Source organism: Mus caroli, chromosome 2, assembly GCF_900094665.2.
Source record: "Mus caroli chromosome 2, CAROLI_EIJ_v1.1, whole genome shotgun sequence".
Taxonomy (NCBI): Eukaryota; Metazoa; Chordata; class Mammalia; order Rodentia; family Muridae; genus Mus; species Mus caroli.
Window position 1 is genome coordinate 83,608,473 of NC_034571.1, and position 12,224 is coordinate 83,620,696.

Sequence of the window (12,224 nt, forward strand, 5' to 3'; positions counted from 1 at the left end):
AGAGTTTTATTTAATATTTTTACAATTAATGATAATAGCATAATAAAACAAAACTAGACTAAACTCTGTGGTACACATAAACATGAATACCTAGTGACTTGACTCAAAAAAAAACACTCCAGCAATCCAGTTATATAGGAAAATAATTTATTGGAAATTTTAAAAAATGTAAATATGTATTTCATAGAAACTGGTCAAGTGGGATGTCCAACAAATATATGAAAATGTGCTCATCTTCTGTAGCCATAAAGAAAGTAAGAAAAACACCATCAGTATTTTACACATTATTTTTACAAAAGTACAAAAAACTAACAATTTCAACTCCTGTTATGAACTTAAGAACTTGAAACACGCACTACTATAACTTATAATTTTCCTTTCCAACTAGTAACACATTCAGCATGCAAAAATTCTTACTCTATCTATACTTATCATTTTACACCAGAGCTTTCCCATAGAATTTTTAATCTCTGAATTTCTCAATGTATATATCAAAGGATTCAGCATGGGAGTAATAGCTGTATAAAAAACAGAAATAGATTTATCAATAGGGAAGTTCGAAACAGGTCTAACATACATGAATATGCAGGGAACAAAGAAAAGAACAACAACCATGATGTGGGAGCTGCAGGTGGACAGGGCTTTGCGCCTCCCTTCTTGACTGTGAGTCTTAAGGGAGCTTAAGATAATTCCGTAGGAAAATAGAAGAAGGACAAAGACTACCATACACATGGCTCCATTATTGGCAACTACAGTGAGGCCAATAAAGTAGGTGTCAGTGCACACAAGTGCCAATAAAGGATACATGTCACAGCCAAAGTGGTCAATGACATTAGGTCCACAGAAAGGAAGTTTATATACAGAGAGAACTTGAACCAGAGCATGTGCAAATCCTCCAGCCCAGGCTACCACTAAAAGTGAGATACAAACCTGTTGATTCATGACAGTTAAATAGTGCAGTGGCTTACAAATGGCCACATAGCGATCATAAGCCATCACCACCAGAAGGAAGACCTCAGCACCACCAAATAAGTGCTCTACAAAGAGCTGAACCAGACAAGCTGTGAAGGAGATGGTCTTTTTATCACAAACTAAGTCTTTAAGCAACTTGGGTAAGATGGCAGTAGAATAAACAGCATCCATGAGTGACAGAAAGGCAAGGAAGAAGTACATTGGGGAATTCAAGGAGGGGCTGGCAATCACTGTCCCCACAATTAGCAGGTTGCCCACAATAGTCACAATGTACATGAGCAAAAACATGACAAACAATGCTTTTTGCCCAGTAGGATCCTGAGTGAGGCCCAGAAGGACAAATTCTGTGACATTGTTAGTCTCTCCCATTTACTCATCTGACTTGTTTCAATAATACCTCAGAACAGGACCTTCAATAAATTCTAAAGAAGGCTATGAATTTATTCCATTCAGAAGCACATTTTCATTATTACCTTATACAATGTTGAACCCACGAAAAGATGTAACAAATGTCTATTCAGTTCTTCTTGCAAAGAGGTCCATCCTTTTCTGTTAATAAGTCTCTAAGTACATGTTTCTATCTCAGCACTTCTTTGCATATCTCTACAGAAGAGCAAACAGAGATATCTCAATAATTAATATTTAAAACACTTTATATTCAAACAAACATCAATATGCAAGGGGGAATAGTTCCTCTTTTAACTAGATACCACGTGCAAACAATTAAAACTCCCAATATCAGGAATGGGTTACCACTTTTGGAGTTGTTGGTGAATTGAATACCATAAACTCCCCATGGGAATAAAAGACTATTACGGTCAGCCCTAAGAAGATATTCATATTATATCCTTCCTGATAAGGTTATTGGATGTTCTCAGAAGAGCAGATAGAAAGATTGTAAGAATCAGTAAAAATGGGTAACTTCAAGGGAATAATATTTTCCAGACAAAACAGGAATTCATGTAGGAACTCATATCCATTGTGACAATACTCACAAGACGTATTCAAGATCAAACCAGGTAAAGTCCAGCACAATTAAGAGATGACCAAGAAATCCTGTCACTTGTTGATAAGCTATGGGCACTTGATACCTGCCAGGAGAGGAGGCTTCAGTGCCTTTTTAAGGCATGACCCCCTAGTAGGTCTGCTACACATTAACACAGGCCCCACTCCAAAAGTAGCTGAGTAACACCAATTGGAATTAATGGGTTAACAAAGCATTATTGTTAGAAAATGTAACAATGTTGAGTGGGTAGAGAGGTGAGAAGGGGTTGGGGTGAATGTTATCAAACCAAATTGTATGAAATTCTCAAAGAATTAATAAAATGTCATCTTTTTAATCTTCAAAGAAGTCATAGTATCCTTTGAAGAAGATGTATTCATCTAATTGTGACAACTTACATAGGGCCAATTTTGAGCTGGCACTATGAGAAGATATTTTACAGTATATTCTATGTAATTCCTAACATTCCTGTGTAACTATCATAGTCTGCAATAGTGCACTATTAGAATGGGCCCAATAATCTCAAAAACAGTTTTATTCTTCAAATATATCTCATTTATTTCAAGAAATATTTAAACGGTATCAAATAACCCCAATGCTATTTAATACATTGCTGCTTATAGCAATTCTCTCAGTCTATCATTATTTCCTAGAATTATAGTTCTGTCATTTCATCATTGTCAATATCAATTGATTACACAATTACAGATACTATTGGGATTTTTACAATACTCTGGGGGTTTGTTTGTTTGTTTGTTGTGGGGTTTTGTTGTTGTTTTGTTTGTTTTGTTTTTTACTTGACCTGGACTAATTTGTGAGTCCTTTGACTTGACTAAAATTATATCTCTAGAGATTTTATTTTCATTGTGTATAAGTACTACCAACATTTACCTGTGAAGAGATCTTCTTTATCTTGATTTAACAAGTAAATTCCATGCATGTGGACTTGACTGTGGAGGATATGTGCAGAGTTAAAATTTCTTAAAATTAGTTGTGATGCACCTTCTTCTGCATTCCTCAGTCACATTAGTGCTTCTTCTGTGTCAGATCTATACAAGTCTTCCAGCCTACAGGCTGATAAGGTGTGGCCTGTTGTAAACACAGGATATAACATGATTGATGTCAATTTTACCTCATTTGCTTCCTGTTCACCTTTCAATATATATTAATAATATTGATATCATGTTTTCAATAATGTTAAGTTTACTAGATCAAAACTAAATGCCATTGTAATTATTTATATAATAGAGTAAAAATAGAGTTCTTACACTATTTTATACAATATTAAATACAATACAAATACAATATTACAATATTAAAAATAATATTGTAAGCCGGGTGATGGTGGTGCACACCTCTCATCCCAGCACTCGGGAGGCAGAGGCAGGCGGATTTCTGAGATCGAGGCCAGCCTGGTCTACAAAGTGAGTTCCAGAACAACCAGGGCTATACAGAGAAACCCTGTCTTGAAAAAAAAGAAAGAAAGAAAAGAAAAGAAAAGGAAAATAGAGTTCTTACACTATTTTATATTATTTTTACACTTACACTTGTATAAACTGTATTATTAATTCTCAAAGTTTTAGTTTCATAAAATCTGAGAAATAATATGGCTGCTTTCAGGTTAAGCTATCATTAATGCTATTCTAAAAACTAATGATTTAATATAGTTACTATGACTGGGAGGGGGCAGTGATTAGAGTATAAAGTAAATGAATAAATTAACCGACAGAAAAAATATAGATTTAAAAATAGTTTTATAATTAAAAAAACTGTGTAATCATGAAGTTATTAAAGTCATATAGTAAAATGATATTAAACTATTCAGTAATATTGATATAACTAGAAATAATCATATTAAGTGATTTAAATCAGCCTAATAGACACAAACATCACATTTTTCTCTGATTTCGTGTTCTAAATTTAACAGATACATGTATAGAAGATCCAAAAATAGAAGTGAAACTTTCTAATGAAAATAAGGACTCTGAAAGAAGGAACAGAAAACAGGGAAAACAGGAAAACTGGGGTAGGCATCAAAACTCAAAATATCTAAATAACTTGTATAACTATTTTCTTGTATAATCTACTATAATTAATCTTAAAATGCACTATAAAACATTATATAAAGTAATATACAATAACAAATTTAGAATCTATACAGAGAAGTTAATCCACTTGAATTTTATATGTAGACATACTAACATTTTTTTCAGGAAAGATTTTAAGAAACAGACAAAGCCTACATAGAGCTACTGGAGCTTAATTAAATTTCAGTATCATGTATGCTAATACTTGAGATGCTGACCAATTTTGAATTTTCAAATTGAAATATGCCTAAATATAATCATATATCTTCATTATCATCACATGAAAATTAATGTCTCATAAAATACAATAAAAATAACAGACATACTGGGTTTTTACTACACAAAAAATGTTTTCATTGTCATTTGGCAAAATGGAAAATAAAAACAAACAGTTTATAGCAAATATGTACTCTTAATTTTGATTAATTTTGATTATTTTCCTAATATTTTCTGTTTTGAAGCTTTTAATGAGAATTTTACAACGTTTAGTTGATTAGCTACATTTCAATACCTCACACTAATTTTTAGCGACAAATCTTATCTGTCACAAATTAATGTTGCCATTAACCAACGGCCTTTTTTAGTGGGTTGCCTACAAATACAACATCTATCCATGTGCTTTCTCAGAAGACAAAATAACTTATGGCTTTGCCAGATGTAGGAGGAGTACCAAACTATTCTAACAAACACATTTTAATATCACTACTATACTCGGTCTTTCAGAGAAGTGTCTAAGTACTATACAAATAAATACCTGAAGTATAGGAACACTGAACCATAATGTCAAAACTTACTTGAAAAGGTGGTTGGAAATCTTCAAAACCTGGAAAAAAAAATCTTTGTGCAGTCAATGCTATGCTATGCTTGTACAAATATTCACAAAGTAAATATAATAAATAGAAATTAACTTGCCCAACACTCTTTCTTAAAAACATAAATATAAAATTAACAACACAGAAATTTTCTTTTTAAGACAATTACACTGAAGCCATCAAAAGGCTTTAATTAAGGAGGTAAATTAGCACCCATGTGCCTCACAAAGAAGCCAGGTTCCCAACCCATCAAAACTGTGATTTCAGTTCTCAGAAACACTGTGATTGACGTTTTCAACCTCTGAGTCCTTTGAGCAGATTCTCTCTGAGGCTAGTTTATTTCTCATTTAAAACATGTAGTCTCTGTGTGGGAGATGCCAGGACATTGAGACCCTCGACAGACTTCCTTAAACAATAAATTCAGCAAAAATGTGGTGCCTCAAAGACTAAATAATAAATGAAGAAAACTCTAGCTCAGGCAGATTTGAGCTTTCAGAAACCTCTTGGGTCATTAAATTAGAAACATATTTCTTCTGTTTGCATTTGCAACACAGCCTATTACGTTATTTTACATCATCGCTACTTTTAACAGATATGCTGCTTGTTAGATTATTTGGAACAAATTCAAAAAAATTTTTCTTAAACAATGTATTTCCTAAATAATCCCTAAAGACTTGGTCTTGCCAAGATTTGAAAATCTTGAAATGTTAAAAGAAGATTTTTCAAAGTGTTATATTAAAAAGCTAAGAGTTGCAGGTCTTCTAGATTCTGCTCTGTTCTTTTTCTGCATTGCTTGTTGGTTTTGTTTTGTTTTGTTTTGTTTTGTGCTTTTCACCAACCTCTCCGTAATCCTTCATTTTATTTTCTTCTTTCTCCAAAATATTCTTGGGCCTGATGTTCAGGGTCCTTTCTACAGAATCCTGAAAGTTGGGGTGTTCTATTTTACACAACAGCATATCTTTACCTCTTCCTCTTCAGTCTATTTAGGCAAAATTCTCTTCCTCTGAACATTTTGGGTCATTAGAATCCCACTACCTAATTTCTCTCTATCATTTTAATAAAACCTTATGACAATTTTTATCATTTTTCTCCATTCACACCCATAATAACATATATAATAATATACAAAGAAAATAATTTCCATTTAGTGAAAACATTAAAGAAGACACATTTTTCAGCAGCCCTTGAAACATTCTATAAAATATACCATATATTAGATGACAATGCAAATATTTCAAAATTTAGAAAAATTAAATAATCTATGTGACCACAATAAAATGAAGCTCAGAAACTCGTGGAGAGTATATAAAACACCATAGAGTAATAAAAGGATCACTATAGTAATCATAAGGGAAATCCAATGAGTCTTAGAATTGAATGAAAATATGACACACAAAAACCTGTTTATTATATGCTGAAAGCAATCTGAAGAAAGAAGTTTATAGCTCTAAGTGGCAACATCAAAATATCAGAGAAGACTCAAATAACTTAATTATGTGCACTATTGGATTAGCAAAATGTGGGAAATATAGAAGTCAACCCTGTGAAGGGATAAATAGAATGGAGACCGAGGTATGACAGACTCTTGTGACTCTTGCTAGATCCTGATCTGCCATACATGGCACTAGATATAAGATGGCACCTGGCACACTGGTGAAACAGCAAAAAGAAAACAAAGGCCAGGACAGTGGCCACTTACCCCATCTTTGCAGACATATTTATATGTTATGATCCTCCCTCTCCCACTCATTCCTTCTGAGTTACCTCATCAGGCAAGGCTTTCATTGGAGCATAGTGACAATATGGCAAGATATGATTAGCCAAGGATTTAGAGGTTAGGGATTGGCTCATAAACTCAGATCTGTACCCAGTTGCTGGTCTCTCGAGTCAGATTTCCTGGGATTCATCACTTGACTTCATCATCTCTCACTCCTGTCCCATCCACTGTCCTGTTCCCTCAGCCAAATAATAGCAGGACAAACATAAACACAGTGGACATTAACACTATAGCACTAACTAATTGAATGAGCCTGTACTCTCAAATGGTCAAGAGTTAATGAAACAAAGAATCTCCCACAAAAGAGTGTTTGGGGATCCTGAAGAAATCATTACTTTTCAAATTATTCACATTTAATTTATTCTTAGTCTATAAATCTATTACATTGATACAGACTTTGAAATTACTTCAATACTGGAGTATGTTTTTTAATAAAAATATTACATGAGAAGCCTTGACTCTGTTAAAAATCTACTTAAATGACATGATGATAACATAACAAATTATAAATGTTCAACCAAATAAACAGTTGTGAAAGCTCCATTCACATTTGCACCTAAAATATAATGAATATGGATTAAAATCAACTGGGCCAAGAGGTTATTTTCATAAATGTGTTGGAAACATCTTTACTATCACAATAGTAAGAAAGTAAGTTTTGCAATTTAAAATGACTTTAAAAGTGAATTATGCACATCTACCCAAGTATGCTGGTCTCTTCCTAATCACATCTGATTCTTCTAACAGAGCTGACCAGTATAAATTGCCCATGAAAGCAAAAGTGGTTCTGATTCTTCTTAATCAGAGCCAATTCTTCAGCTCAAACTGACCAGAACCACAGATTCTTATTTCAAACTATGACATAATGTCCCTGATTATGAAACTTCACAAGCCAGGCCTCCATCATTAGTGTTGCTCTCAACATTCTTATTTTACAAGATTGAATAGAATAATCACTGTGGTCTGAGCACCCCATGGCTTTTCCAGTCTAAAGTTCAAATGCCACCATGATCCTCAGCAAAATGAGTGTCCAGGTATGTCATAAAGATATCATACTCCTGAAACTTTTTGTCTTAATTATATTTCTATTGCTGTGATAAAATACCACAACCAGTGCAACTTAAAGAGGAAAATGTTTATTTCATCTTACAGTTGTAGTCTATCATAAGGGGAATTCTAGTCAGGAACTTGAGGCAAGAGACTGGAGTCAGTGACTGAAGCAGAGACCATGCAGAACCCTTACATAGTGGTTTGCTCCCTATTTCTTAATTTTTTTTTTATAAAACACCTGCCCAGAGATGATAATGCCAAAAGTTCTCTGGACCATTCAACACATACATTTTATTTTAAAAAAAAACTTATACATTATAAATGGAAAGAAATGTCTTGATAAATGCTAAATGATATTTAAATTCTTATGTAGGAAAGTATAATTACAAGTATGTGTTCATCAAAATAAAAGGCAAAGATGGCACAAAACTCACAAAAAAAGAAATGTTGTGATATATAAAATATAACTAGCTCACAGTGCAGTCAAAATACCCCATTAATGAAATTATATTTGAAGTAGAATTTATTGGAAATTGGACAAAACAGAAATATCATAGAGGATGAAAAATAGGGATGCCCCAAAAACATGAAGATATGATCATTTTCAGTAGCAATAGAGAAAAATAGAGTATTAGTGAATAGTAGGCTTGTATCTAGTGAATTAAAAAAAAAAAGCTTCACAATGTCAAGGGTTGGAACAAATGTATAACATTGAAATCATACTGTCAAAATTTATTATTAAATATGGCTTTACCATTATTACTATGTTCAGTCAGGAGAAATTCTTTTGATGCTTTAGTGAACATTTTACTCCACAGCTTTGACATATAATTTTTAATCTCCATGTTTGTCAAGGTATATTAAAGGGTTCAACATGGGTAAAAATTGTATAAAAGACAAGTATATATTTATCAATTGGAAAGTTGGAGACAGGTCTAGCATACATGAAAATACAGGGAACAAAAAAGAAGACAACCACCATGATGTGGGAGCTGCAGGTGGACAGAGCTTTGCGCCTCCCTTCCTGACTGTGAGTCTTAAGAGAGTTTAGAATGATTCCATAGGAGGTATGGAGGAGGATAAAGACCACTATAGACTTTGCTCCATAATTGCCAACTACAGTGAGTCCAAGGAAGTAGGTGTCAGTACATGCAAGTCCTAGAAATGGGTACATGTCACAAGCACAATGATCAATGACATTGGTTCCACAAAAAGGAAGTAAATACACAGAGATAACTTGAAGCAGAGCATGTGCAAATCCTCCAGCCCAGGACACCACCAACAAGAGAATGCACACCTGCCAATTCATTATGGTCAAATAGTGCAGTGGCTTACAGATGGCCACATAGCCATCATAGGCCATCACCACCAAAATGAAGACCTCAGAACCACCGAATAAGTGCTCCACAAAAAGCTGAACCAGACAAGCTGTGAAGGAGATGGTCTTCTTATCACAAAGTAAATCTGTAAGCAACTTGGGCAATATGGCAGTAGAATAAACAGCATCCTGAGTGACAGAAAGGCAAGGAAAAAGTACATTGGGGAGCCCAAGGAGGGGCTGGCAATCACTGTCCCCAAAATGAACACGTTGCCCACGATTGTCACAATGCAGATGAGTAAAAACATGACAAACAATACTTTTTGCCCAGCAGGATCCTGAGATGATCCAGGAGGATAAACTCAGTAACATTGTTATTCTGCCCCATTTACTCTTCAATAAGGTTTGATTCAGAGATTAAGAGCTCAGGAGATCAGTACTTGACATGAGTTCTGAACAAAACCTAGACTTCCATTCTTCCAAAAAGTACAACTTCATCAGCATCTTCTACACTGGTGACACTCAGTGATAGTTCAGTAACCATCTGTTTAGTTCCTTTTGGGGAATCTCCACAGTGCTGCTCTAATAAATTTGTATGTATTACGATTTCTTTCAAAACCTCTTTTATTTATACATTTAAAACTGCTTATTTAAAACAAATTTCATCTTGGAACACATGTCAACAAAAATCAGTATTACTCTTTTTAATAATCCTGCAATGTAGTGATGCCAATGAACCATAAAACTATAAGCTAGTGTACACACACAGTGTTCAGTGTTAATATCTTAAGACAAAATGTCACAATATGATCTGTGTAATGCCCAAAACAGCACCAGTTCTGGAGCATCCTTGTAATGTTATTATATTGTAATTCTTTATATAGACACTGTACATTTTAAAATAGTTCAGGTCTTTAAATATTTTTTATGGTCGCAAAAAGCTGGTTCTGAACTGCATCACATAGCTAGCTATACAGTATTTAGCAAAGTGCTGCCTTTAGCAATTATTTTATCTGAATCTGATTGTCAGGGTTCTCAGGAGCTGCAATTCTGTCCATTTATCACTGGCTTCCACATTTATTAAACACCTGCAAATGAACCATAATCACTCAAGACCCTTTACCTGGACTGAAAGGAGCCCCTGCTGTCCTCGACCTCTGCACCAGTAGGGAAGCTTTGTGTTCCAGAACTCCTGTGATAAACTAGTGATGGGGCAGGAGAAATGGAAACTGAGAGAATAATACTGATGCTTCCTAGGTCCTGAGAGGTTCAAATAGAAATTCAGAGTCCAGATCTCCAAACATAGAAAGCTCAAAGAAAACTTCACAACTAGTGTGGGAAGGCATGGTATGGATCACTTAGAAAACATGCTATGAACATGATTCACCTAGCACACTGTAAGTTAAAGAAATTAGACGACATGGTTTAAGAGTTTTTCAGCCTTGTGGTCTTCAGAACTATTAGTTCAAAACTACCATTTTTGATGAAGTTGTCATAGTTTTCTTTTTCACATTTAAATAACCAATCTCTAAGCTTATAGTCACAGCTTTAATCAGGAATAAATGTGATACTACTGCTCTAATAACCTTAGAGAAACTTGAGAAAGAGGGGAAAGAGAGAGAGAGTGAAACAGAGAGAGAGAGAGACAGAGAGAGAGAGAGACAGAGAGAGAGAGAATAATTCTGTCTTAACTGTCAGGATCATTCATGTACTAGAGAGATAATAGTACAGAGATCTACAATGTCTTTATCTGGGATAGTAAGTTTAGTTTGTTGAAGTTTTTTTTGTTGTTGTTTTGGTTTGTTTTGGTTTTTAAGCTCTGCTCCATATTTGTAACATCTAAATGATCATTAGCTCTTAGTAGTACTGTACCTTCAGTTACAAGAATATAAGAAATCATGAGAATCTGCTAAGAAGAATTAGAAACATGTACCTGGATAGAAAGAATACTTTCTGAGTGTTTTGTAATACACATTAAGACTTAGTAGTACTGTACCTTCAGTTACAAGAATATAAGAAATCATGAGAATCTGCTAAGAAGAATTAGAAACATGTGCCTGGATAGAAAGAATACTTTCTGAGTGTTTTGTAATACACATTAAATCACAGGTGAAACATATATTAAGAATTTTTTTATCTCATTACGATTGAGTGCCCACAAAAGCTACCTGTGAGGTCAAACATTTCACCTTGAAACCACAAGGACTTAATAGTGTACAGAGGCATAAGCTGTCTGTCCTTCCTTCAAATTGCACCTGTGATGGACCTTCCTCATGATGCAAGCATATTTCTGCTTTACCTGATGCAGAAGATCTTGCCAATCTTAAATCTTCAGACTGATGGAAGCACCCATGCTGGAGAGCATAAGCCTAGAGGAGAATCTATTGCTGTCACTTTCAAACCTTATTTTCTATATCCTTTATCACCTTTCATTCTTTGGTCAGCATTGGGTTGCACCAGAACAAGTTTTCTAAAGCCAATATAATCAAAACACAGCAAAGTGAGAACAGAGTTCTTCAGTTGTGTCATATTTAAATTCATCTCAATTTACTATACATGAGTAAAAATCAGATTTCATATTGAAGACTATAATGCCTTAAATTTAAATTGTTAATTATGTTCAGAAACATAATAATTAAACCATTGTAAAAATCATTATTAATGACATTATAAGACTATCTTTTTCATAAGGTAGTCTTTAAAATCTGGAATATTTTTCAACCATGAAGATTAATGAAGTTGTTTTACATACAGGAATATAAAGCAACTGGAAAGTATTACACTAGGTAAATAAAGTTCATATCAGACACACTAATGCTGCATGTTTTTTCAACTTGTTGATCCAGAATTTTCATAGAAATATCAAATCATATGTGTATAGAAGCTATGAATGCAAAATTAAAACTCTATGAATAAAAGAGGCAAGAGAGAAGGAAGGGTAAAAGAAATGCAAGTAAATGGTTATGGAGGAAGTATGCTCAAGCGGCATTATAAAAGTGTTAAAATTATCTTAGGAAAGCCAGTAATATAAAATATTAATGTTACAAGGTAACAACGCCAAGTGACTGGCTACATCCATTTGCCTAGGAATTTCATAAATTCATTCTTTTTAATAGCTGATTAGTACTCCACTGTGTAAATGTACCACATTTTCTGTATCTATTCCTCTGTTGAGGGGCATCTGGGTTCTTTCCAGCTTCTGTCT

At 34.0% G+C, this 12,224-nt stretch overlaps 1 protein-coding gene and 1 pseudogene across 1 annotated transcript; both read right to left on the reverse strand.

The window, feature by feature from the left end:
* Positions 1 to 338: 338 nt before the first annotated feature.
* Positions 339 to 1,388, reverse strand: LOC110288493 (olfactory receptor 4A5-like). The gene has a single exon (XM_021154825.1). It carries the CDS (start codon positions 1,339 to 1,341, stop codon positions 397 to 399), a length of 945 nt encoding a protein of 314 aa, XP_021010484.1. The 5' UTR covers positions 1,342 to 1,388; the 3' UTR covers positions 339 to 396.
* Positions 1,389 to 8,535: 7,147 nt separating this feature from the next.
* On the reverse strand, positions 8,536 to 9,407 carry LOC110306617 (annotated as a pseudogene).
* Positions 9,408 to 12,224: the final 2,817 nt, after the last annotated feature.

What these genes read in the sequence shown, in the direction of transcription:
- LOC110288493 (XM_021154825.1), bottom strand. Translation starts at nt 1,341, where the DNA reads ATGGGAGAGACTAACAATGTCACAGAATTTGTCCTTCTGGGCCTCACT.